The 20,896-nt window shown below is 39.0% G+C and overlaps 7 protein-coding genes across 11 annotated transcripts; 4 read left to right on the forward strand and 3 right to left on the reverse strand.

The window, feature by feature from the left end:
* The first annotated feature begins 396 nt into the window (after positions 1–396).
* On the forward strand, positions 397–1,857 carry LOC143375133 (gamma-glutamylcyclotransferase). The gene is made up of 4 exons (XM_076823931.1): positions 397–766; positions 841–1,139; positions 1,220–1,324; positions 1,583–1,857. Exons 1-4 carry the CDS (start codon positions 662–664, stop codon positions 1,602–1,604), a joined length of 531 nt encoding a protein of 176 aa, XP_076680046.1. The 5' UTR covers positions 397–661; the 3' UTR covers positions 1,605–1,857.
* Leurs-m (Leucyl-tRNA synthetase, mitochondrial) lies at positions 1,335–5,433 on the reverse strand. Its single transcript, XM_076823902.1, has 8 exons — positions 5,196–5,433; positions 4,328–4,535; positions 3,866–4,259; positions 2,906–3,789; positions 2,478–2,834; positions 2,151–2,391; positions 1,833–2,070; positions 1,335–1,740 (listed from the first exon to the last, which is right to left on the reverse strand). Exons 1-8 carry the CDS (start codon positions 5,304–5,306, stop codon positions 1,525–1,527), a joined length of 2,649 nt encoding a protein of 882 aa, XP_076680017.1. The 5' UTR covers positions 5,307–5,433; the 3' UTR covers positions 1,335–1,524.
* Positions 5,434–5,483: 50 nt separating this feature from the next.
* On the forward strand, positions 5,484–6,981 carry Rpl13 (ribosomal protein L13). Of its 2 annotated transcripts, none has more exons than XM_076823926.1 (4): positions 5,484–5,627; positions 6,096–6,245; positions 6,335–6,584; positions 6,657–6,981. In XM_076823926.1, exons 2-4 carry the CDS (start codon positions 6,103–6,105, stop codon positions 6,921–6,923), a joined length of 660 nt encoding a protein of 219 aa, XP_076680041.1. In that variant the 5' UTR covers positions 5,484–5,627; positions 6,096–6,102; the 3' UTR covers positions 6,924–6,981. The 2 variants fall into 2 exon arrangements, with proteins under 2 accessions (XP_076680041.1, XP_076680042.1); XM_076823927.1 differs by having other exon boundaries at positions 5,521–5,623.
* A 1,065-nt stretch (positions 6,982–8,046) lies between these two features.
* Positions 8,047–12,783, forward strand: LOC143375116 (kinesin-like protein KIF23). 2 transcript variants are annotated; one of them, XM_076823903.1, is made up of 16 exons: positions 8,047–8,192; positions 8,401–8,976; positions 9,070–9,240; positions 9,319–9,517; positions 9,599–9,737; positions 9,811–10,010; positions 10,073–10,177; positions 10,252–10,337; positions 10,407–10,537; positions 10,605–10,708; positions 11,186–11,290; positions 11,355–11,501; positions 11,584–11,739; positions 11,807–12,043; positions 12,117–12,302; positions 12,412–12,783. In XM_076823903.1, exons 1-16 carry the CDS (start codon positions 8,182–8,184, stop codon positions 12,424–12,426), a joined length of 2,568 nt encoding a protein of 855 aa, XP_076680018.1. In that variant the 5' UTR covers positions 8,047–8,181; the 3' UTR covers positions 12,427–12,783. The 2 variants fall into 2 exon arrangements, with proteins under 2 accessions (XP_076680018.1, XP_076680019.1); XM_076823904.1 differs by lacking the exon at positions 8,047–8,192 and having other exon boundaries at positions 8,401–8,528; positions 8,602–8,976.
* On the reverse strand, positions 12,357–14,230 carry LOC143375130 (dual specificity protein phosphatase 3). Of its 2 annotated transcripts, none has more exons than XM_076823929.1 (4): positions 13,994–14,230; positions 13,448–13,623; positions 13,151–13,374; positions 12,357–13,056 (listed from the first exon to the last, which is right to left on the reverse strand). In XM_076823929.1, exons 1-4 carry the CDS (start codon positions 14,012–14,014, stop codon positions 12,860–12,862), a joined length of 618 nt encoding a protein of 205 aa, XP_076680044.1. In that variant the 5' UTR covers positions 14,015–14,230; the 3' UTR covers positions 12,357–12,859. The 2 variants fall into 2 exon arrangements, with proteins under 2 accessions (XP_076680044.1, XP_076680043.1); XM_076823928.1 differs by lacking the exon at positions 13,994–14,230 and adding an exon at positions 13,757–13,923.
* Positions 14,231–14,541: 311 nt separating this feature from the next.
* On the forward strand, positions 14,542–16,626 carry Shrb (charged multivesicular body protein shrub). Its single transcript, XM_076823925.1, has 4 exons — positions 14,542–15,007; positions 15,421–15,598; positions 15,681–15,931; positions 16,011–16,626. Exons 1-4 carry the CDS (start codon positions 14,827–14,829, stop codon positions 16,064–16,066), a joined length of 666 nt encoding a protein of 221 aa, XP_076680040.1. The 5' UTR covers positions 14,542–14,826; the 3' UTR covers positions 16,067–16,626.
* Positions 16,397–20,888, reverse strand: LOC143375114 (pyruvate dehydrogenase phosphatase regulatory subunit, mitochondrial-like). Of its 2 annotated transcripts, none has more exons than XM_076823899.1 (12): positions 20,342–20,888; positions 19,902–20,178; positions 19,583–19,846; positions 19,325–19,487; positions 18,972–19,253; positions 18,608–18,910; positions 18,387–18,526; positions 18,123–18,328; positions 17,896–18,037; positions 17,555–17,824; positions 17,305–17,477; positions 16,397–17,221 (listed from the first exon to the last, which is right to left on the reverse strand). In XM_076823899.1, the coding sequence occupies exons 1-12, from the start codon at positions 20,653–20,655 to the stop codon at positions 16,960–16,962; spliced, it is 2,796 nt and encodes a 931-aa protein (XP_076680014.1). In that variant the 5' UTR covers positions 20,656–20,888; the 3' UTR covers positions 16,397–16,959. The 2 variants fall into 2 exon arrangements, with proteins under 2 accessions (XP_076680014.1, XP_076680015.1); XM_076823900.1 differs by having other exon boundaries at positions 19,902–20,133; positions 20,342–20,886.
* Between the last annotated feature and the right edge of the window lie 8 nt (positions 20,889–20,896).

Genomic DNA, 20,896 nt, shown 5'->3' on the forward strand with positions numbered 1-20,896 from the left:
GACGTGTTTCGTCGTTTTGAAAAAAAAAATGTAATTGGTCGGAATAGCAGAAAAATAATAAAGGTCGTTTTTTAAACTTTTTTTTGAGAGCCTGTAACGAAAATTCAAAAAAACCCGTTTGTAGATTGAAGTTATATACTATGCCTAAAATTACAACAAAATCGGTTAAAGTTGCTCTGAGGTATAAACGCTTAAAGATCGCAGAATAAGGTCGAAAATCGCGAAATTCCCGAAATCAGCGGTTTACTTAAATCCATGAAGTAAGAGTAAGGAGGCTCATTTCCTTTCAATTTTTCATATTCACACGTCCTACTGTAACCACGTAATAGTAGTATTTATTCCACTATCCGTACATTATTTTATGTTTTTCGGATACGTGTATATGTACTTCTCCTGTAATATTTTCATAACCCTACAATACCTAATGTACATTTCTGATTTCTTTTTCCACGTAACTTGATGAATTGAAATCATTTTAAAAGTACAAACGATAGTTCTTTAATTGTAACCCGTAATTATCTGCGATGTTTAGCATGACAACATCCAAGCTGATAAGAGTGATAAGGAACAATATCCTAACCTCCTTATTGATTTATGTATACAGATAAGTCCATAAGTTGCTGACGATAAATTTTAAACGGTCGTCGAAGTAATCCTCAAAATGGTTAACAAATTTTTATACTTTGCGTATGGAAGCAACATGTTAATGAAAAGAATACACATTAATAATCCAACTGCGGAACACAAAGATATCGGACTTTTAAAGGTACATATACGATCTTTAGTCTCCTCTCCCTTGAAATTACAGTTTGATTGTGTAGAAATACTGAATTATATCAGAATTTCAGACTTGACTTCGCGACACATTCGAAGAGGTGGGGTGGATGCTCTGCGACTATTGTTCCAACGGAGAATTACAACGTCTGGGGAGTGGTTTGGGAATTACACGAAAGCAACATGTCCACGTTAGACAGTCAAGAAGGTGTTGCGAATAAATTGTACTTTCCTTTAATGGTCGATGTAGAAACGTCTAGCGGGGAAATTTTAAAGTGTAGGGTGTACCAGCAACACAATAATCCAGGCGAGCATGTGAAGCTGCGTTTATTACCAAATCATAGGAGACCTTCGCCGTTATACTTGTACGTCGCATCGATGTTAATATTTTAATTTGGTTAAATATTTTGATCGAAGCATTGCTTTAAATTTAATTCCCACGTAGAGAAACAATACTGAAAGGTGCGCAAGAAAGTCAATTACCAGCTGATTATATTAAATTCTTAGAAACAATACCACATAACAAATATGATGGAGAATACGATATTGGGTAAGAATAATTATTTTATATCAATTTATTTTTTAATTTCTCTGAAATGTTTATAGTAGTATCACTTCAACTCACTCTGGTAGTAAAAAAGAATATCTATTTACATAATTAATTTCATTATGTACATGGCCTTTATATGTACAATCTATACTTTCTGCTATTCTATGTATTTATTTGCATGTATCTGCATTATAAAATCTTTATGTCGTCACAGCTTTTTTAATCTTTTCCGTAACAATGTACACTGTTGAATCGTAGCCTGCCTTTGAAAGAAGTTTAGTCTCGAGAACCTTGCTGTTCTTTAAACATCGTTGGACTTCTGGCTGATTCTTTGCCAACTCGAAGGCTGCCTCAACTTCCAGTTTATCCAATTCACGTTTAGGTATTTTGAACTTTTTACAAACTTTACCATTTACCTGATTGTATTAAGAATGATGCAGTGAATAACGAGCTCATGTGAATATTCCATCAAATAGTTAATACAAGATATACGTGTAATTGAACTTACAATGAAATTCAGTACCATTTTGTAATCCATATCTATTTCTGGCCAGTCTTGATCCATAACATCCTTGTCCAACTGTACTTCGCTTTCACTTATAAGGTGATGCTTAGCCGAAGAAAACGCTGCCCACAGCTCCGAAGCGAAATGCGGCGCCAATGGCGCGAGCATTATAATTTGAACCGCTAATGCACGTTCAAATTGCTGACTTTTCTTCAAGCATTCCAGAGATACTTTACGCAAGCTTAACGTGGAAAGTAAAAAATGTTAGAAGCGTCGAAGTCGCTGCAATACAGATGCATATTTAAAGCCGTATATATATACCTATTCGAGAGCCCTTGCATTCTCGATATTGCAACACTTAACTGCTGAGATTTAGTTACGTTAAAAGTTACAGTTTTCAAGAAATAATTTCTGCTGTCGAACATATAGTCGTCGTCTTTGACAAATTCCGGATCAGTAGATTCTGCCCGAAGTTCTTCTAAACTCAGACTGTTGCGAAATTGTAAGAAAGTTCTTACCGTTTTCCACATACGATTTTGCCAATTAATAATTCCCGGAATTGCTAAATTTTATTGACACGCATATTATTCGATATATTTCATACCCAGTGAAATTTCTGATTGTGAAAATATTTGTCCATCAACTTACTGTTATCGCTCCAATTTCTATTTGACGTTGGTGCTACGTCGGCTAATATTAATAATCTAGTTGTGTCAATCCCGTATTTGTCTAATAATTCGAGAGGATCGATGCCATTATGCCTCGATTTCGACATCTTTTCCCAGGAAAGGACTACAGGTTCATTTGTATTCCTCTCCAAGTACTTTCCTTCTCTTTCTTCTACCTCATCTGCCCTCAAATACTTTCCTGTGGTTTCTACTTGGTAAGTCCTTCCCATTATCATACCCTGCACAAGTAATTGCTTGAATGGCTCAGGACTGGGTAATAGTCCTTCTGAATGTAAGAAGTGACTTATGAACCTAGCGTAATATAAATGCAGTACGCCTGAAAGTATAAAATTATCACGTGAAGATTTCGAAAACTTTTGAAATCACAAAATGTACTAAGTTATGTACCATGCTCTTTTCCACCAATATATAGATCAACGGGATACATTTTCTTTGCTTTATCAACGGAGAACATTTCTTCTGTATTTTTGGGATCGATATACCGTAAGAAATACCAGGAACTATCCACAAATGTATCCATTGTGTCTGATTCTCTAGTTGCCTGCCCTCCGCATTTAGGGCAACAAGTATTTAACCAATCTTCAGCGTCGAGTAGTGTGGATTTTTTATTTGAAAATGACGATGTTACTTTTGGTAAGACTACAGGAAGCTGATCACGCGGCACTGGCTGAACACCACACTTTGGACAGTGAATAATTGGGATTGGCGTGCCCCAATACCTTTGCCTAGATATCAACCAATCTTGCAACCTCGAACTAACCGGATATCCACCAATTTTCCACTTTCTCGCTTTAGATAATACATCCGACAGTTTCTCTTGTTGCTCTTCGTAACTTCTTATCGAGTGCCGCAGAAATTCAATTCCGACTGCTTCGGAGAAATGATAATCATCCATCGAAGCAGAGGGTATACCAATGTATGTATCTCTGAAAGGTTGAAATGTAACTTTATCTGTTATGAATAGTGGTAGTTCTTTCCCACTGAATGGATTTAGTACTTTAGCATCCATTACTTTAATTCCTTCGTTTACGTCTCGACAATACTCTGACAGACTTAATAAACTCTTTGGAGATATCGCAACAAACTTTGCGTATTCAATAAACTCCGGAGTGTTCGTCCAGACATTAATTGTCTTCGGATAATTTGGGATACTCGATATTAATTGCAGTTCAAAACTAGTGCCGCTGCATTCGCCTATCCAGTTCTTTTGCATTTTTATAATATCGTGCCATTCTCTCAACGTCGGGTCGTTTAAACCATCAAACAGTGCCCTAATTGTAGCGAATCAATAAAATATAATTAGACACTGTGTAATAACGTAGAGTGGATTAATACTGGCGCACTTACTTAGCGAACGGCGTGGTTCTAATAAACCACTGCTGTAACAATCTTTTCTCTACTTTGGCACCCGATCTCCAAGAGCAATCATTTGCATCGACCTGCTCTTCTGCCAACACAGTTTCATCGATGGGATCCCAATTAACAAAAGCTTCCTTCTGATATACAAGACCTCTATCGAAAAGTTTCAAAAATAACTCCTGTGTCCACCTATAATACTCTGGATCACATGTCGCAAATTCTCTGTTCCAATCGAACGAATAATTCAACAAACTCAATTGGCTTCGCATCTTTTCAATGTTATCCTTTGTCCATTGGGCAGGGTCAACGTGCTTCTCAATCGCGGCATTTTCAGCGGGTAGTCCGAACGCATCCCACCCCATTGGATGAAGGACATTATATCCTGAATTAGAAGACGAGCATTAAACAATAGATAATGCAATTAATTAATTTATAACATAGGAGACTCGCCATTCATTCTATAAAAATGAGCTACAGCGTCGCTTATCGTATAAACTCTCACGTGACCCATATGAAGTGTTCCCGAGGGATAAGGGAACATTGACAGAGCGTAATATTTTTCCTTCGTATTATCTGCTTCGTTGTACGCATGCAAATTAACTTTATCCCTCCAGTAATCTTCTATGTCTTTCTTCATTGAATACGTGACTTCTTCATGCTGAAATTAGGTTTAATTTTTAAGTGAAACTTTTTATCATATAAAAAAAGTGAATGTTTAAGTGGTCATAGTCAGGCGGCTAAAAAGAGGCGAATGTTTGTGAATTTTTTTTGAAAAAGTGGAAGCATATATTCTTACAGACCTTTTTGCACTTAAAAGAGCAACATTTAAAGAACATTTGGTAATTTTTTCATAGAAAATATTTACGTTTATAATAAAATAACAATCCACATCCAAGAGGCCTTTTTAAAAAATTTGGTTTTGCTGTGAGCACTGCCATTCGGAACCAGATTATCTAAAATCAAAATACAAAAAAGATTTCGTTAATATATTAATGTATCCTCAGATTGACGGAGGGAATTTTCCGAAACATTAATTTAAAACAAAATGCCGACTACTTAAAGTTGAAATCCTGATTGTTTTCGCTCACTGCAAAAGTAAATTTTTAAAAAGGCTTCTTGGATGTAGGTTGTTATTTTGTTATAAACTTAAATATTTTTCCACGAAAAAATTACCAAATGTTCTTTAAATGTTGCTCTTCTAAGCGCAAAAAGTTTTGTGAAAATATATGCTTCCGCTTCTTAAAAAAAAATTCACAAATATTCGCCTCTTTTCGGCCGCCTGACTAGGTATAACCCTTTAATGCATGTATGCTTGTACCGAGAATAAGTTTACGCCGGTCGAAGCGCATCGGCTAATGACACACTTAAAGAGCACATGATTCTTATAGTACGGAGCCAGTTTTTTGCACAACGATCCTGTAAACTTCATTGTTAAGTTTTATTATTTAAATATTTCCGTAAATACTATTTAAAGGTAGCGCAAAGAATATTCGACTTGTATCCTGTAGGCTGCCATGTTCGATGACTACTTTAGGAGAAATGTATTCTATACGCGAAATATCTCGGGGACTATATTTCTAAAGGGAAATATTATTTATCGATAAATGTTGTTTTAGAAAAGAATTATAATATAATTATAAGCGGTTGAAGAATCGATTCGTTTCAAAGGGCGAGCTGGAATTTATTACAAACGTGACTTCCGGTTTATTGAACTGATTCCTTTTCCGGCGTGCACCGTATAAACAAGTTCGTGAGTAATATTTCGAAGATGAAAATCCGATTGAGAACTTAACATCTCGAATTAATACTTCGTGTAAAAGCGAGGAAATATTGTCGTTAGTGTTTTTCGCTCTGATTGAACAATAGATTTGTTATTATATAATTAAATAAGTGGAACAACTTTTTTGACGTTACTCGAGAGGTTAAGTTCTCGTATGTTTTTAGCTAAAAATTAAGAAGATACATTTCTTCGTAAAAGTAAAGTTTTTAATAACAGTAAAGTTGTGGACTATTACATGCTCGAGAGAATTAAATTATTTACAACTTGTAGCAATAATATGTTCCTAACCTGTTATACAATTTGATACATCAACATCGATGTTTGCAGTGTTTTTTCTATTAAAGAAGATACAACGTTATTTCTTGATAATCTATAAGCGTAACTTCGTTGCGACTATGTTATAAAACGTTCGGAAAGTGAATATTGCTTCTGTTTCAGTCCAACCATGGGTAAGAGAAATAATATGATCCCTAACGGGCACTTCCATAAAGACTGGCAACGGTTCGTGAAAACCTGGTTCAACCAACCGGCCAGGAAATACCGTAGGAAGCAAAACCGTATAAAGAAAGCTCGAGCAGTTGCGCCAAAGTGAGTAACGTACATTGAACATGTTCCTGTAGTTGCTAGATTTTTTATAATGCAGATGCAAAGAATCTATCGCTCGTCTATACTTTCAGGCCAGTTAAACTATTAAGACCTGTGGTTCATTGCCCCACATTCCGCTATCACACAAAAGTCAGGGCTGGCAAAGGTTTCACCTTGGCCGAGCTGAAAGCCAGTGGTCTGAACAAAAGATTTGCGAGGACTATTGGGATTGCAGTAGATCCTAGAAGGCGAAACAAGTCCGTGGAATCTCTGCAGACGAATGCTCAGAGATTGAAGGAATATAAATCGAAATTGATTCTCTTCCCATTGAACGAGAAGAAAGTAAGTAGAATGTATATGGAATTATCAGGCTTATCGAAGATGGGTATTAATGTAGCGTGTTTATAATTGCAGCCTAAGAAGGGTGACGCAACCGAGGAGGAGATGAAGGTTGCAACTCAACTGAAGGGAGCAGTTATGCCAATAAGACACCAAGCACCAGCCAGAGCAATGGCTCGTGTCGTCTCCGAGGAAGAGAAGAAATTCTCAGCGTATGTTACGCTTCGCGAAGCTAGGGCTGACGCCAGATTAGTTGGGATCCGCGCGAAGCGCGTGAAGGACGCAGCAGAGAACCCTGACGATGTCACCAAGGTTGCTAAGGACAAGAAACCCAAGAAGTAACTTCGAACTTTGTGTCTTTATATAAATATACAAAATAAATTCTCTTACGAGTAACAAATTTCCCCGTCATATGTACAATTTTCGTTTAAAGATAAAATTAAGTTCTATGTCCTCCATATCGGTGTATAAGTTGAGATGGTGGAGATATTAGAATCTGTTTGGATAAGAATTAAGGTGGGAGGTCTACCTAGAATGGTCAAAACAATATGCTTTAGGATTTTTTTCTAGAAACATCGATTAACTTTTATTATTAAAAATTAGTCTATTGGAAAGAGTACATCTTACGGATATTTCAGTATTTTTGGTGGTAAAAAGTATTGAAAGATTTGTGAGTTATAGGCGATGCCCGGTCGTCCTTTTTTTAGGAGCTTTGCGGTGACAACCGTAACTCGGTGGCAGGATCATACAAAATTGGAAATTCGAAATTTCTTAGACAATATATGAAATTATCTATATTCAGGCGCTATCGGGCCCGATTTTGGAAAAATTATTTTGAAACAAAATGGCGACTGTACAAAGTTGAAGCATCGATATTGGCAAAATTCCCTCGTTTTTCGAGAGTAAAAAAATCTAGGCAAAAAAAAGGAAAAGCTTTCGATAGCGCTTCGATTTTTAACCCTAAAATAAGCCTGCAAAGCCTCGAGTAAATCGGTTCATTCATTTGTGAGTTATGTGTGTCACCGACTCTGAAAACATGATTTTCAGGAAAACGCGGTTAAAGTTTTGGGTCTGAGCGTTACGCCGAGGAACACCTACCTACTTACACGCGTATAACTTTGTCAATTTTAGTCGGATTAACTTGACACTTTCTGGAAATATTTTCAAGATGTTGTAGTTAAAGAAAATATAAAAATCGAAAAACGATTTTTTGAAAATTTCTAGGTAGACCTCCCCCCTCAAGGCCGCTGCGCATTTTGACGAAACGCAGCGAAGTGAATCGAAAAAATTAATAATAAATAATTGTTTATAAACTTTTCTCTTCGTACCGCCACGCTTCCCTAAAATGCGCGGCAGCCTTTATGCGTAATACGGCGTACCAACCTTAACCAATCAGATTGCAAGAAAATGAGAACTTTACATGTACGAACCTTTCCTACACGAAAGTTGACAGCAGTGCTACATGCTTCCTACCTAGATTTAAATTTCGAATGTCGAGTATTGACAACGGTTTACAGCTTGCGGCGTCTGTTACGACAAACGAAGAGGAAACTTTTTTTTGCAGTAGTTGATCTGAAGAAATAAGTGCAGTTGCAAGAAAATGAAGTCTGTGTAAGTTTCACTTCTTCGTACACGGTTTGCGAAAACTATTATACTAAATTCTGTTAATATTAGTCGCACCCTACCTTCTCCAATATTTCACGTTTCGCACATTTGTAATGTCACACGATTTAATGGTTCGCAACGCACTTGCAGCGAATGCTCGTAGTGCGTAGCCCTCGTAAGTGTCGGGAACAAATATTTCCTTTTAACATTTCAGACGAATAAAGCCACCAGTTTCAGCTCGTAAGCCCGCGGGCCGTCCAAAGGGCAACAACATGTTAACTAAAGATCCGGTGCAAGTTTATTGTCGTTTACGGCCAATGCAACATCCCACAGATATATTATGTATGAAAGTTATATCTGATACGACTGTGGCTATCACGCCGCCGGAGTCAGCAATAAATTTTCGTAATTCCAGCAATAAGGAAATTCAAACAACTTTCAGTCGCGTGTTTACGCCCGGCGCGACGCAGAAGGAGATTTTTAAGGTAGTCGCTCTGCCGCTGGTGGAGAATGTCATTCGTGGCAGGAATAGCCTTCTGTTTACTTATGGAGTAACGGGAAGTGGGAAAACGTATACAATGACCGGGGAACCGCAGGATACTGGCATAATGCCACGTTGCCTCGACGTTATTTTTAACAGTATTGCTAATTACCAGACGAAGAAGTTTGTTTTTAAACCGGATAAATTAAACGGCTTCGATATTCAGAGTGATGCTGACGCTATGCTTGACAGGCAAAGCGAACTTCACGCAGGGCTTACGTCGCAAAGGAATGCGAAGTCGAGTAAGATGTAAGTAAAAGAATAAAGTATGTATCGAGACGAATTGTTATGAAATGCAAGGCATGATTAAATATCCCTTTTTCTATGTGATTATTTCATTAGACGCAAAGCGGATAGCGATGGTGATAGCAATCCAATGCTGGTCCGTGAAATCGATGAATCGCAGGTAGTGTCAATGGATCAAGACAATGCCTATGCGGTGTTTGTTACTTACGTTGAAATATATAATAACAGCGTGTATGATTTATTGGAGGACGATGATATTAGAGCCAAGTATGTCTCCTTTACCACTTAACTTTTTAAACCCATTCGCTCTCGAATCACGTGATAATACTTTCAAACGATCTACAGGACATTGCAGAGTAAGATAGTTAGAGAAGATGGCAGTAAAAACATGTATGTGCATGCTGTAACAGAAATCGAAGTGAAAAGCTCAGAAGAAGCGTTTGAAGTATTTCAGCGCGGTCAGCGAAGACGAAGGGTCGCCCACACTGCTCTTAATACAGAATCTAGCAGGTCGCATAGTGTTTTCACTATTCGCCTAGTGCAAGTGAGGTTCTTAATTCTTTTCTTCTTTATACAATTGATATTAGTAATCTATACGATGATAGTAAACTATGCTTCTGCACAGGCACCCTTAGATTGCGGCGGCGAACAAGTTATACAAGACAAGCGTGTAGTATGTGTCACTCAGTTGTCTTTAGTAGATCTAGCTGGCAGTGAAAGAACTAATCGGACCAAGAACACAGGTCAACGTCTGAGAGAAGCGGGTAACTATCTTTCAAGCGTAAATATCATAATCGTTTTGTGTATCCTGAAAAAGTAATGAACTGTACCATTTAGGTAACATCAATAATTCTTTGATGACGCTTCGATCATGTCTGGAAATTTTAAGAGAGAATCAAATTCAGGGTACAAGTAAAATGGTACCCTATAGGGATTCGAAGATTACTCACTTGTTTAAAAATTACTTTGATGGGGAAGGACAAGTTAGGATGATCGTATGCGTTAATCCAAGGGCACAAGATTTTGACGAGACAATTGTATGTAAGAAACTTTAGGAGTTAAGACAGTTTGGTTGCTTCTCATTTTAATATATTTACAGCAAGTTATGAAGTTCGCGGAAATGACCCAGGAAGTTCAAGTAGCCAGACCAACGGTTACGAAAATAGATCTTGGTTTTACGCCTGGAAGAAGGCAGGCGAATAAGGTGAGATAGACGATAAAAGAGTGTGACTCGGCCGTTGTTTGAAAATGTATTCATAAGCAAATATTTTTTAATAGCTGTTTAAAGAGGCACGCTGTAAATTAGAAAAGGAGGGTCGACCCGAGGCTGCTGATCTAGAAGTCGATATAGGACTGGTGTACAGGCAAGTACTTGTACTTTAAGTGTCCTTACTTTTCCCGACTTTATTTACGACAATTTTATTTCAATTTAGTTTGGGCGGTCCATTCCCCGAGTTGGACGTTAATTCCCCCTGCAATGATCAAATAATCACTAATTTGATGCATTTCTTGGAACAGCGTATCAGTAAACGAAATATACTGCGCGCTGACTTACAGCACAAGCGTAAGTAGAATTTATTTTTTTAGCACGACTCAAGTACCGTTCGATCTTTCATTGATTGTATTTACAGAAAACGATCTTAGGAAAATGTTGATGTCAGTGGAGCAGGAACATATGAATTTGAAAGTTGAAAATGCCTCTCTAAAAGCATCTAATTCGCAACAGAAAAGGAAGGCATGAAGTTTTCTCTATGACATCTGTATATGTTACAAATTTTAAAATCGCATAACTTTTTTACAATTGATCCAAACGACATGAGTTTTTTTTAGAAGCTAAAAGGATTAGTTTGCTAAGTGTTTCGTCGTTTTGAAAAACTTAAATTGGTCGGAATAGTACAAAAAGTTTGTAATAAAAATTTAAAAAACTTCTGAGCTATTATAAACGCTTAAAGATCGAAAAATAAGGTCGAACATCGCGAAATTCCCGAAATCAGCGATTTTAAAAAACGACATTACTATTTTTTTTGCTATTCCGACCAATTTCATTTTTTTCAAAACGTCGAAACACGGCACTTAGCAAACTAATCCTTCCAGCTTCTAAAAAAAACTCATGTTTGAACCAATTCTAAAAAAGTTATGCGATTTTAAAAGTTGTAACTTTCTTTCGCCCGCCACTGTATATGTAAATTGACTAACGTACGTGAATATTTAGGTCTCGGCGTTGGAGGGTCATTTGTGTAAAACTGAAGAACAAATTGATAGTTTACTACGTAAACTGAATCATGCAAATGATACGATACGCAGCTTGCAGCAGGAGGTATGTGACAGATGTACTATTCTGCTAGTATCTAATTACGAAGTTAAACCTAATTGTCCCTTAGTTAAAAGACAGAGACATGGCGCTGAATCAACGCTTAATAGATAAGCAAAGGGTGAAGCAGAAGTATAACAGTAAAATACAAGTAGAGACTGACAAGATGAACAGGGAATTGGAAATAAAGTTACGTCAGCAACGCCATCAGTTGCAGGTAATAAAACGAAGTAATTCTATGGACTCTAGGTATCTTAACTAGAAAGCTGTATTTCCTCTGACGCTGTCTTTCTTTTTAGAATCAAATGAGGGAGAAGGACGATAAATTGAGATTAGTAAAACAAATCCTGGTCGATGATAATGGTATCAATCTCGCGTCTGCCTCGAAGGATCGTGTTATGGCTACACCTAGTGCAGAATCAGCTAAAAAGACGACAGACCCTCGGTCCCGAAGGGTCAGTTCCCTCTATTCTACGTCTGTTTCGTTTAAAAGTATCGAGTTTAAATAAATATTGCTTGCAGGACAAAATGGCTGTTTCGAATCTCAGGCATAGGCGTTCGCAGAGTGCTGATAGATGGATTGATCACAGACCAGGAGCACTGGTTCCCGTGGGGACCGTGCTTCAGCCATTAATGCGTAGAAGGAGGAGCGTGTCACGACTTACAGATCCGAAGGAAATAACTGATGGTGCTTCTAGATACTGCCTCGTCGCGCAGGAGCACGATACGGATGGGGAACTCGAGACGAAACTGTTTAAGGTAATTCGAATGCAAACAAATCGGACGCGTGTACGTGCAGTTATGTTATAAAAGGAATTTGTTATCGCATTAGGGAGATATATTGCCAACCAGTGGAGGCGGAGCACAGGTGGTATTCAACGATATGGAATGTTTAAAGCAGTTATCCCCTAAAGCAAGAAAACGCAGCGGTCCAGGGGATATAGACAATATAAATGAAATAGGCACTCCAAATCATTCGTCCACGCTCGTGGAGACTCATTCCAAAAGGCCGCGCGTGGTAAATTAAATGACTACAACGTCGTAAGAATTTGTAACGAAAGGAAGTCAAGAGTTCTGTTTGCACTATTGATTTAATAATTTATTAAATGATATAATTAATTGAACAGAAACACGGCATGTAAGAGATGATATACTTATTGCACGATACTTCAAACCGCGAAACTAATCTACGTGAGTACGATTTTACCAAATGCACGTATTTACGATATTTTTTATATATCTAATTTATATAATCTTTTCACTATACAATCGTAGATCTTTTTTCATGAATTTGTAAATAATACATCTAGAACACGGCACTTGCGTATAGAAACAAGTAGCTGTGCTTTTATATAATTAAGGATGAAATTTTTATAACATTGAAATATCGAACTGCAGAATGTACATCTAAACGATGGTGTTAATTTAAGCTTATACTTTTTGTACTTATTCCACCTGTACATGGAATTATTTATACGCAATACATGCTTATAAAATTGCGTGTATGCTCGTGTTTGTAGAACGTTCTCGGCATGCCTCATCGAGTCACCTTCATTTCATCGATGATGTATCCGATTACAAACGTAGTCTCCGCAGCTGATTATCTAGTTGCGCCAGCTGATGAAGGAAGCCATCGTTCGGCTGAATATAACGGTTCTTACGAACTAAACGAACAGCGTCGACAGCCAGCATTTCTTTCTTTATCATTAAGTACGCTAATACACACGTCGCGCTGCGAGACATTCCCACTATGCAATTCACAAAAACTTTACCTGGTGAACAAAATCGCTCAGCGTTAAATGATATACTTTTTAAACTCCTAGCATCCAATCTTACTTATTCGTTACTAAATCATCACGTAATTACCTCCCGTAGAAACAGCATCGTCAATAAAGTCCGCAGCGGTGTAAAAGTACTTGCTAATATCCGTTTTGAACAAGTCCGCGAGCGGCAGACCAAGGTACTTTATTTTTATATCTGCATAGTAATTCTCATCTGTATTTACAAATCCATATCCATTTCCTTCGGCGGCATTGAGCAAGTGCGTTATACCTAATATTTTAAGGTATTTCTTGTTCTTCGCCGTAACCCTGTAGCACAGAACAGAAACGACAATATAAAACACGACTAGCCATCCATTAAGAAAGATTCCAAGCCACTCACGCATCACCAATGAATATTCCAGGGTACACTTCGTCGCAGTCGAGGTTGAGCATATAAACATCGTTATGATCAGGATCGTACCCTGGCGTAGGATTATTATCGGTCTGTGTTCTACGCAAGGTCTCTATTAAGTGATATTGGGTAGTTTCGCCATCAGGTAGATGCTTTTGGAAGTCCTGTTGACAAGAATTACCATTATAAGCGTAGAAGTATTAATGTATCTGGCTGCCTCGGAGAGTTAATTTTATGCTGTATTATTTAAGCATCGCGATTTTTAACACTAACAGAGTATTACGTGGGAAATATTACCCGGTCCCTGTCCCTCCATGTGCTTCGCATCGTGTATAGCGACTAAACTTACATAGCACTCGGGGATAGAAAGAGGTGTATCGCTGACTGTGCATACTTATTTTTAAATGTTCTTACGAAATGTTGGACAAGCTAAATGTAGTGTCTCGTATCGCCAGAGACGAGGAAACTGTGGCGACGTAGGAGGCCTCGGAATATGCGGGATTAGTGGCAACGGCGTTTAAAGTACGGACTTACGTTTCTTAGGTGACTGTCCATCTGCAAATGTTACCCAGGAAGGAGATACTAGCGAAAAGATATTAGATGCAACTGAGAAGCAACGGGATTGTACAAAATATTTATGTATCTGTCGTTGGAGTCCAGATTATGACGCACCCATTAGATTATAACTGATTACAACTATCTGCGAATCCTACATCATTGGATATATGCGAATCAAGCTGTCGCACACATCCATACAGCATCGCGTAAAGATACTATATACTCTATATATGTATCTTCGATGCGAAAATATACAATTGGAGATTGGAGATTCTGGCGCCAAATAGTTTCTTTCAAATTACAGTCCCTTTTCTTCGTAAGTCTTCATAAATATATAAGACATATTTTATACAAGCAGAAAACCGTGGTGTAAGAATCTTTATTGACGAGGTAACAGAGGCTTTGCGATCGTAAGAAAATACGAAATTACGAAGGCTTGATTCCGAAACGCAACTTCGTCAACTTTTCGTAATGGAGTCAGGGGTAAGGCAGTTTTGAACTTTCATATATTCGATGTATTTTTAGTTCCACGGGCAGCTTGACGTCGTAATGTTTCCGAGTGTTTAATGCCGGAGGGTTTGAAGAATTCCTAAATTCTGATAGAACGTAACGAAGGAGCCGAAATTTTTTAAATAACTTGACGTAACTTGACGATGAGTCATAATATCATGATGTACCTATATCAATGGCAAAGGGAATATGGCGATGGTGCGTGGTCGCTTTGCGATCTTTTGTTGATTCTCTTCAAGGTGGAGTGTGTTTGCCGTGTGGTGTTGTAATATAAGCCCCGAGTACGAACCGCCAGGACAATGAGCTTCTTTAGCAAGGTGTTCGGCGGTAAGAAGGAGGCGGCCACTTTAACAACGGCCGAGGCGATACAGAAGTTACGGGAGACCGAGGATATGTTGATAAAGAAGCAGGTCTTTCTTGAGAGTAAGATCGAGTTAGAGATTCAGACCGCTAAGGCAAAAGGAACGAAAAACAAGAGAGGTATCTATGAGCAATGCTATCCTTTTCGTTATCGTTGTTGATGCGACGTTTCTCCACGAGTAAGGTCACTTGTCACTATGACGTTTCTGTATTATAAGGGTGGTGCCGACGAGCCAGATAGAGCAGATAGAGCGTAGCTATTTCTCAGTGACCCTTAGTCCAAGTACAAGAAACCAGAACTGGAAGATATTACGTCCGAATGAGAACAGTTCTCTTATAACCACACTTTTTGAATGTACCCCGTATCGTACGCACAGTGGGAAGTCGGGGCCTCATTCGGATACGCAATATCTTCCTCCGTGAACCTTGTGCATCGCGATATAGAAGGATTGTATTGTAGTTGTACGTAGTGGTTAATTATTAGGGAATGGAATGGAATGAAAGTGTTAATAAACGAACCCTGTGTCTTACAGCCGCGATTCAAGCTCTCAAAAGGAAGAAACGATATGAAAAACAGTTGCAACAGATCGATGGCACGTTGTCGACGATTGAAATGCAACGGGAAGCACTGGAAAGTGCGAATACGAATACCGCTGTGCTTACCACGATGAAGAATGCATCGGACGCGATGAAAACTGTTCATCAAAATATGTAAGATACCTGCTTATTTGCGCGCGTAGCGCTGTTATTTCATTGCGGTTCAGGCTTGTATGAGATGTTACATTTTCTTCAGGGATGTTGATCAAGTGCACGACATGATGGATGATATAGCCGAGCAACAGGACGTAGCTAGAGAAATTTCTGATGCGATATCCAATCCTGTGGCATTTGGCCAAGATATAGACGAGGAAGAACTGGAGAAAGAACTGGAGGAGCTCGAGCAAGAGGCACTGGATAAGGAGTTGCTTGGTATTGAATCTACCGATGAACTTCCAAGTGTACCAGCCACTGCTATTCCAGCTGCGCCAGCCAGGACTCGCACAAGTAATACCATTGATCTTTCGCGCGGGGTTTAATTATGTTTCAGCTTGCTTTTAAATTCGCAATTTTATTTGTCGCTTAGAAGCCAAACCAGAAGAGGACGAAGACTTAAAGGAGCTAGAAGCGTGGGCATCGTAAGGTGGTATCGGAGTGCTTGTAAAAACAAAATTTTGTAAGGAACTACCAGCTAAAATTAAGTACTCATTGCTGAGAAACTTCACAAATGCTAATAAGTCTTTACTTCCCAGACTTTCTATCGTTTAATATCGAAGTTGATGTTGCTGTATTCTCTTCTGCACAGTTTAAAACATTGATCAAATTAATGACAGAGTGTAAAGTAAAAGGCGTCTTAATCGATATACAGAAGCTTCGCGAATAGCAATACACAAGTGTTTTACTTGTATATAGGCTACCGAATATACTCCATAATCGCAGTGGAAAGACGGATTACGAGAGGCAGGTGTATAATTTACATATAAAACAGTAATTGCTGGTAAATTATAATCTGTATGCAATTTATATTTGCAGTGTAAAATATGATAAATCCAGAAATTACATTGTCGCTTTTTGAACATGGATGTCACATTAGTGTATATATGCGTAATATGTATTGGGAGGTAGCATAGTGTTTAAATTGTAAAATGGCCTTCTAAACTCTGTATAAATGTATCTGCTATAAATAAATCCGTTTAAATATATATTAATTTAATATAGCTGCGAGTACAGCAGAAGTCGTAACAAATTTTACAATTTAAATAGTACGGTATATATTAAAGTATTTTATATATAAGAAACGAGGTCACAAAAGTCGCATGCCATCGCGATACTGAATCACTATATTCTAGGGATCCATGTGTTCATATTAATGCATGTATGACTCGTGTAGAACATTTATATTTTTACGTGTAAGTTCAGGCACTCGTGAATACACAAGTAAAGTACATACAATATAAGTGTTATATTTGGGACAGTCTTTCACAGAGCAAGAACTGTTTCTCATCTCTAAATAATCAAAGCGGACGAGAGATTTATTAACGAGACACATCGCTCTCATACGCAATAACGGGTGTGGGGATATATTTTTTGTTTAATTTACTATTCAACGTCGGTATAGGCAAGGGATGAATGTGGGGTTTAGCAGGGAATCTGGTTCCGGCGATATCGATAGCGTAACGGGCTGCTGGGTCCATTATAAAATCTGTCGTAACGATGCTTGCACCAGGTTGCGGATGTCTTGATCCAGGAGAACTGATGAATCCAATACAGATATGTTTCTCTATTGCAAAACCATATCTATAAAAAGTGACGGCTCATTAATAATTCGACGCTATCGCCAAAAGTACAATTCTGTCATTAATCCTTTTGTAAATATCTACCCAGCTGATGTCACTGTTCCTACGAATTCATTGTTCCGATAGATCGGCTCGCCGCCCCATGGCCAGACGTCCTTGTCGATGTCCAGTTTGTTGACAACGAATAATACTAATCGCTTTGTCACGCCCCGCTGCTTTTGACGTTGTAAAGCAAACTTGCCAATAAAGTACTCTTTCTATCAGGACAAACGATCGCATTAGTGAAGGCTGTTGCGCCTGGAGTACTTCGAACATACATCAGCGATCTACTTACATCTAAGTTTACGCTGTACCCACATCCAGCTTCGTACGGGGTAACGAATGGCGTCAGTTCCTCCGCCCAGAAAGGGATAAATTTTTCTATCCGCATGAAACGTTGCGTGAGTACACCCACGTCTCGCGCCCCATAGTCTTTGCCGATTTCCATTAATCTGGAGTATACGTGAAGCGCGTATTCTGAAGGTATATATAAGCAATAACCAGACTCGCCGGTGTTTGTAAACGACATTACCATCACGTCCGAGGCATATGCCACATTTACGGTCTGTCGAGCATTGAAATCGTTCGTATTAATCGTTGATGTGGTTGTAATAATGCGGAATGATATCGATGTACCTTGTACGTGAAAGGGGAGAGATTAATGTTGGAATTTGCAAGTTCTGAAAGTAGTCCCGGTGCTTTGGGCCCTACCAAGTTGATGACAGTATACTTCGAAGTTACGTCGTTAAGACCCACCGAGCGATCTGCTGGCAAATGTCTATCCAACAGATTAATACTTCCCTATAAAACTTATTTGTAGGGTTGTAAACAATTGTCCGCATTTTTTTTTAGCAGTGTTTTACCTAGACATCCATTGGTAAATACGCGTTTGTTGGGACGTAGGCGAAACCATAAAATAACTGTTCTCTGCCTGCCTTACCAGAATGCAGTCATTTTCGTACCCTCCTCTGTCATTTTGCATTCCTGTATGCACCATACAGCCGACTGGTACGTTCGCATCATTGGAACACAATTGTTGTAGATACTTTACAACTTCCCAGCGACTAGACTGCAAGAGTGTAGATTACAGAAAGGTCTTCATAAAAACTGATGTTTCACGTACTCACTTTAATTTCGATCTTTGAAAAGGAACTCATATCTATTATCCCTACACCTTCTTTGCACGCTACAAATTCCTCCTTCATGAAATCGAAGAACTTTGGTTTGTAAAAACTGCCTCGCGGCATGACCGGCTTCTTCTGCCCCCCTTATAATTACGTTAATTGCGTTTTAGTCGATTGAATGTAACACGAGAGGAAAGGAAACGCCGAGTAATCCACTTGCTTACTTCTATAAGTCGAGTCGAAGTAAAGTGGTCGCTCGTAAGCCATTTTCACTCCAAATATCGCCCCCCGTTCCTCGAGAACGGAGTATAAAGGCGAGCAACGCAGCTTCCGAGCATATTTATATTCGCATTGGTGAGGGTACAGGATCGCGTAATTTCTACCAACTATTTCCTTCGTCCTTTGCTGTAAATATTGTTTACTGCTATGTAAATCGAGGAATCTTTGCACGCTAAAGGGGAGTAATTCTTGCGTGGGTTCACCGTTTATTAGGCACTCTGCGACTTCTTTACCTATTCCTCCCGCCCCTGATGAAGATATATTCCAGTTTCAGTATCCAGATCCGCCTAAGGACTATCAACTTCTTACCTTGCAATGAATTTCCATTCATGCCGACAGCGACGAAGTAATTCTTCACTTCTGGGCTTTCCCCTAGTATCCACCTACCATCGGGCGTAAAGTTATCAGGACAGTTATGCACAGTAGGTTTCACATCCCTCAGGATCGGTAATCGGTGTACCACTTTATTCCACAATGGTTTCCAGTGCGAACGATCGTTCTTCAGATACTTTCTCCAATTCTTTATAGGCACGGGAATATTCTCGAATGCCGGTTTCGATTCTAGTTCGAACCAACCAACTAATAAGCTTCCTGTAAGTTTGGGTGTGGATGCAGACATTGTCAGACGTGGAATAAAGATTGAATTCTGATCTGTTGAATACCTAGCCACTCTCTCATGTACGAGTGTGAATCAAAGTCTCGTATGCACGGTATGCTTGAGTCGACAGCAGGTGGGAAAGGAGACGCGATTGCGTAAAAATGTTCCGCAGGGTACGCTGGGATTCTGACTGGCGGCTTGCATTTCAGTCCTAATTCACGTGCCCACTGTGCAGGAGGATGTTGGAAAGATGTTCGTGTATAATATTATACAGTTATGAGTACTAAATTAAACAGGATTGAACTATAAAGACGGACTTTACCATTCCTGCGCAATTGACGAAATATTCGCAGGAAATAACGCCATGCTCAGTTTTGATACTCCTCACAGCTCCATTCTCGGTGGACACTTCTTCTACCCTGCAGTTCTCCACATACTTTGCTCCACCAATCTTCGCTAATTTAGCTAGAGTCTCGCAAATCGCGCTAGGATTGGCAACAGCGTCTTCCGGTACCCAAACCGCACCTTCGATATCCTCGACGTTCAAATACGGGTGTAATCGTTTTAGTTCCTCCTTTCCTAAGACCTGATATAACTTATTAAAAGTACCCTGCTTTCGCCATTCGATTAGTAAATCTCACCTCGCAGTGTAAACCTGTGGGCACATTATAAGCCATCCTTCGTTTTAAAGCTATCATTCTATCTTTGGTTTGAGCTAAGTTTATGCTGCCGCACTGCCTCAGTCCGATATCGTACCCCATTTCTTGTAGCTGCTGGTACAATTTAATACTGTAAGAGATCAAGTTTCTGCGTGATATTGGTTTAAAGAGACCAAGGGTTCCGGAGCCGAAATGGGACGTTCCACTTGCGATCCTGCAGCAAAAATCTCTGTAATCATTCCTTCCTCTAATTATTAATCTGTAAACATAGCCGTTGGTATGTTAATTTTATTCGAAAATATCTCGACGACGCAAGGTATACGACGCAGCGAATACAAAGATCCACGGTGTTACGACAACTACTGATGCATCATTCCTTCTTCTCTCACTCATAGCTCATTGCATTCGTTAAATTAATATACCTATTTTGTTCCAGGACCAGCACGTCATTCCACCCATTAATAACAAGATGATAGGCAACTGAATTGGCAACTGTTCCAGCGCCAGCAATAACAATTTGCGATTGAGTGGGTAGCACTGTTCTTTGAGTTGAAAATTTACAGGCATCGTTGAATCTGCTACAGTCCCTGTCGCCCTCAGCATCTCCAGATGCGAGCATTCCATTCTTGCAGGTTATAGTGTTCGAATAATTTCTGTTGATTTTCAAAAGTCTCTTTCTCAAGACTGCCGTGTGAAGGCATCGCGAACACACGTGCCTCGGCATGAAATTACGCATAAAAGGATAATTACGTCGCTTTACTTGAACATCCAAGGCCGCGATTCCGGAGTGTCTGGATTATTGGAGTTCGCAATAAAGCGTACATATATCGGTCAGCAGCGGTAGCGATTCACTCTTTACGAAGTATAAATAAACGTTTCGAAATTGAGCAGGACATGTTACTTGCGAATTTGAAATTCGAATCAAGCGATTAACGAAAAGATTTTCCTAATTCTAATCGAAAGATACGGCTATTTAT

Source organism: Andrena cerasifolii, chromosome 12, assembly GCF_050908995.1.
Source record: "Andrena cerasifolii isolate SP2316 chromosome 12, iyAndCera1_principal, whole genome shotgun sequence".
Classification (NCBI taxonomy): Eukaryota; Metazoa; Arthropoda; class Insecta; order Hymenoptera; family Andrenidae; genus Andrena; species Andrena cerasifolii.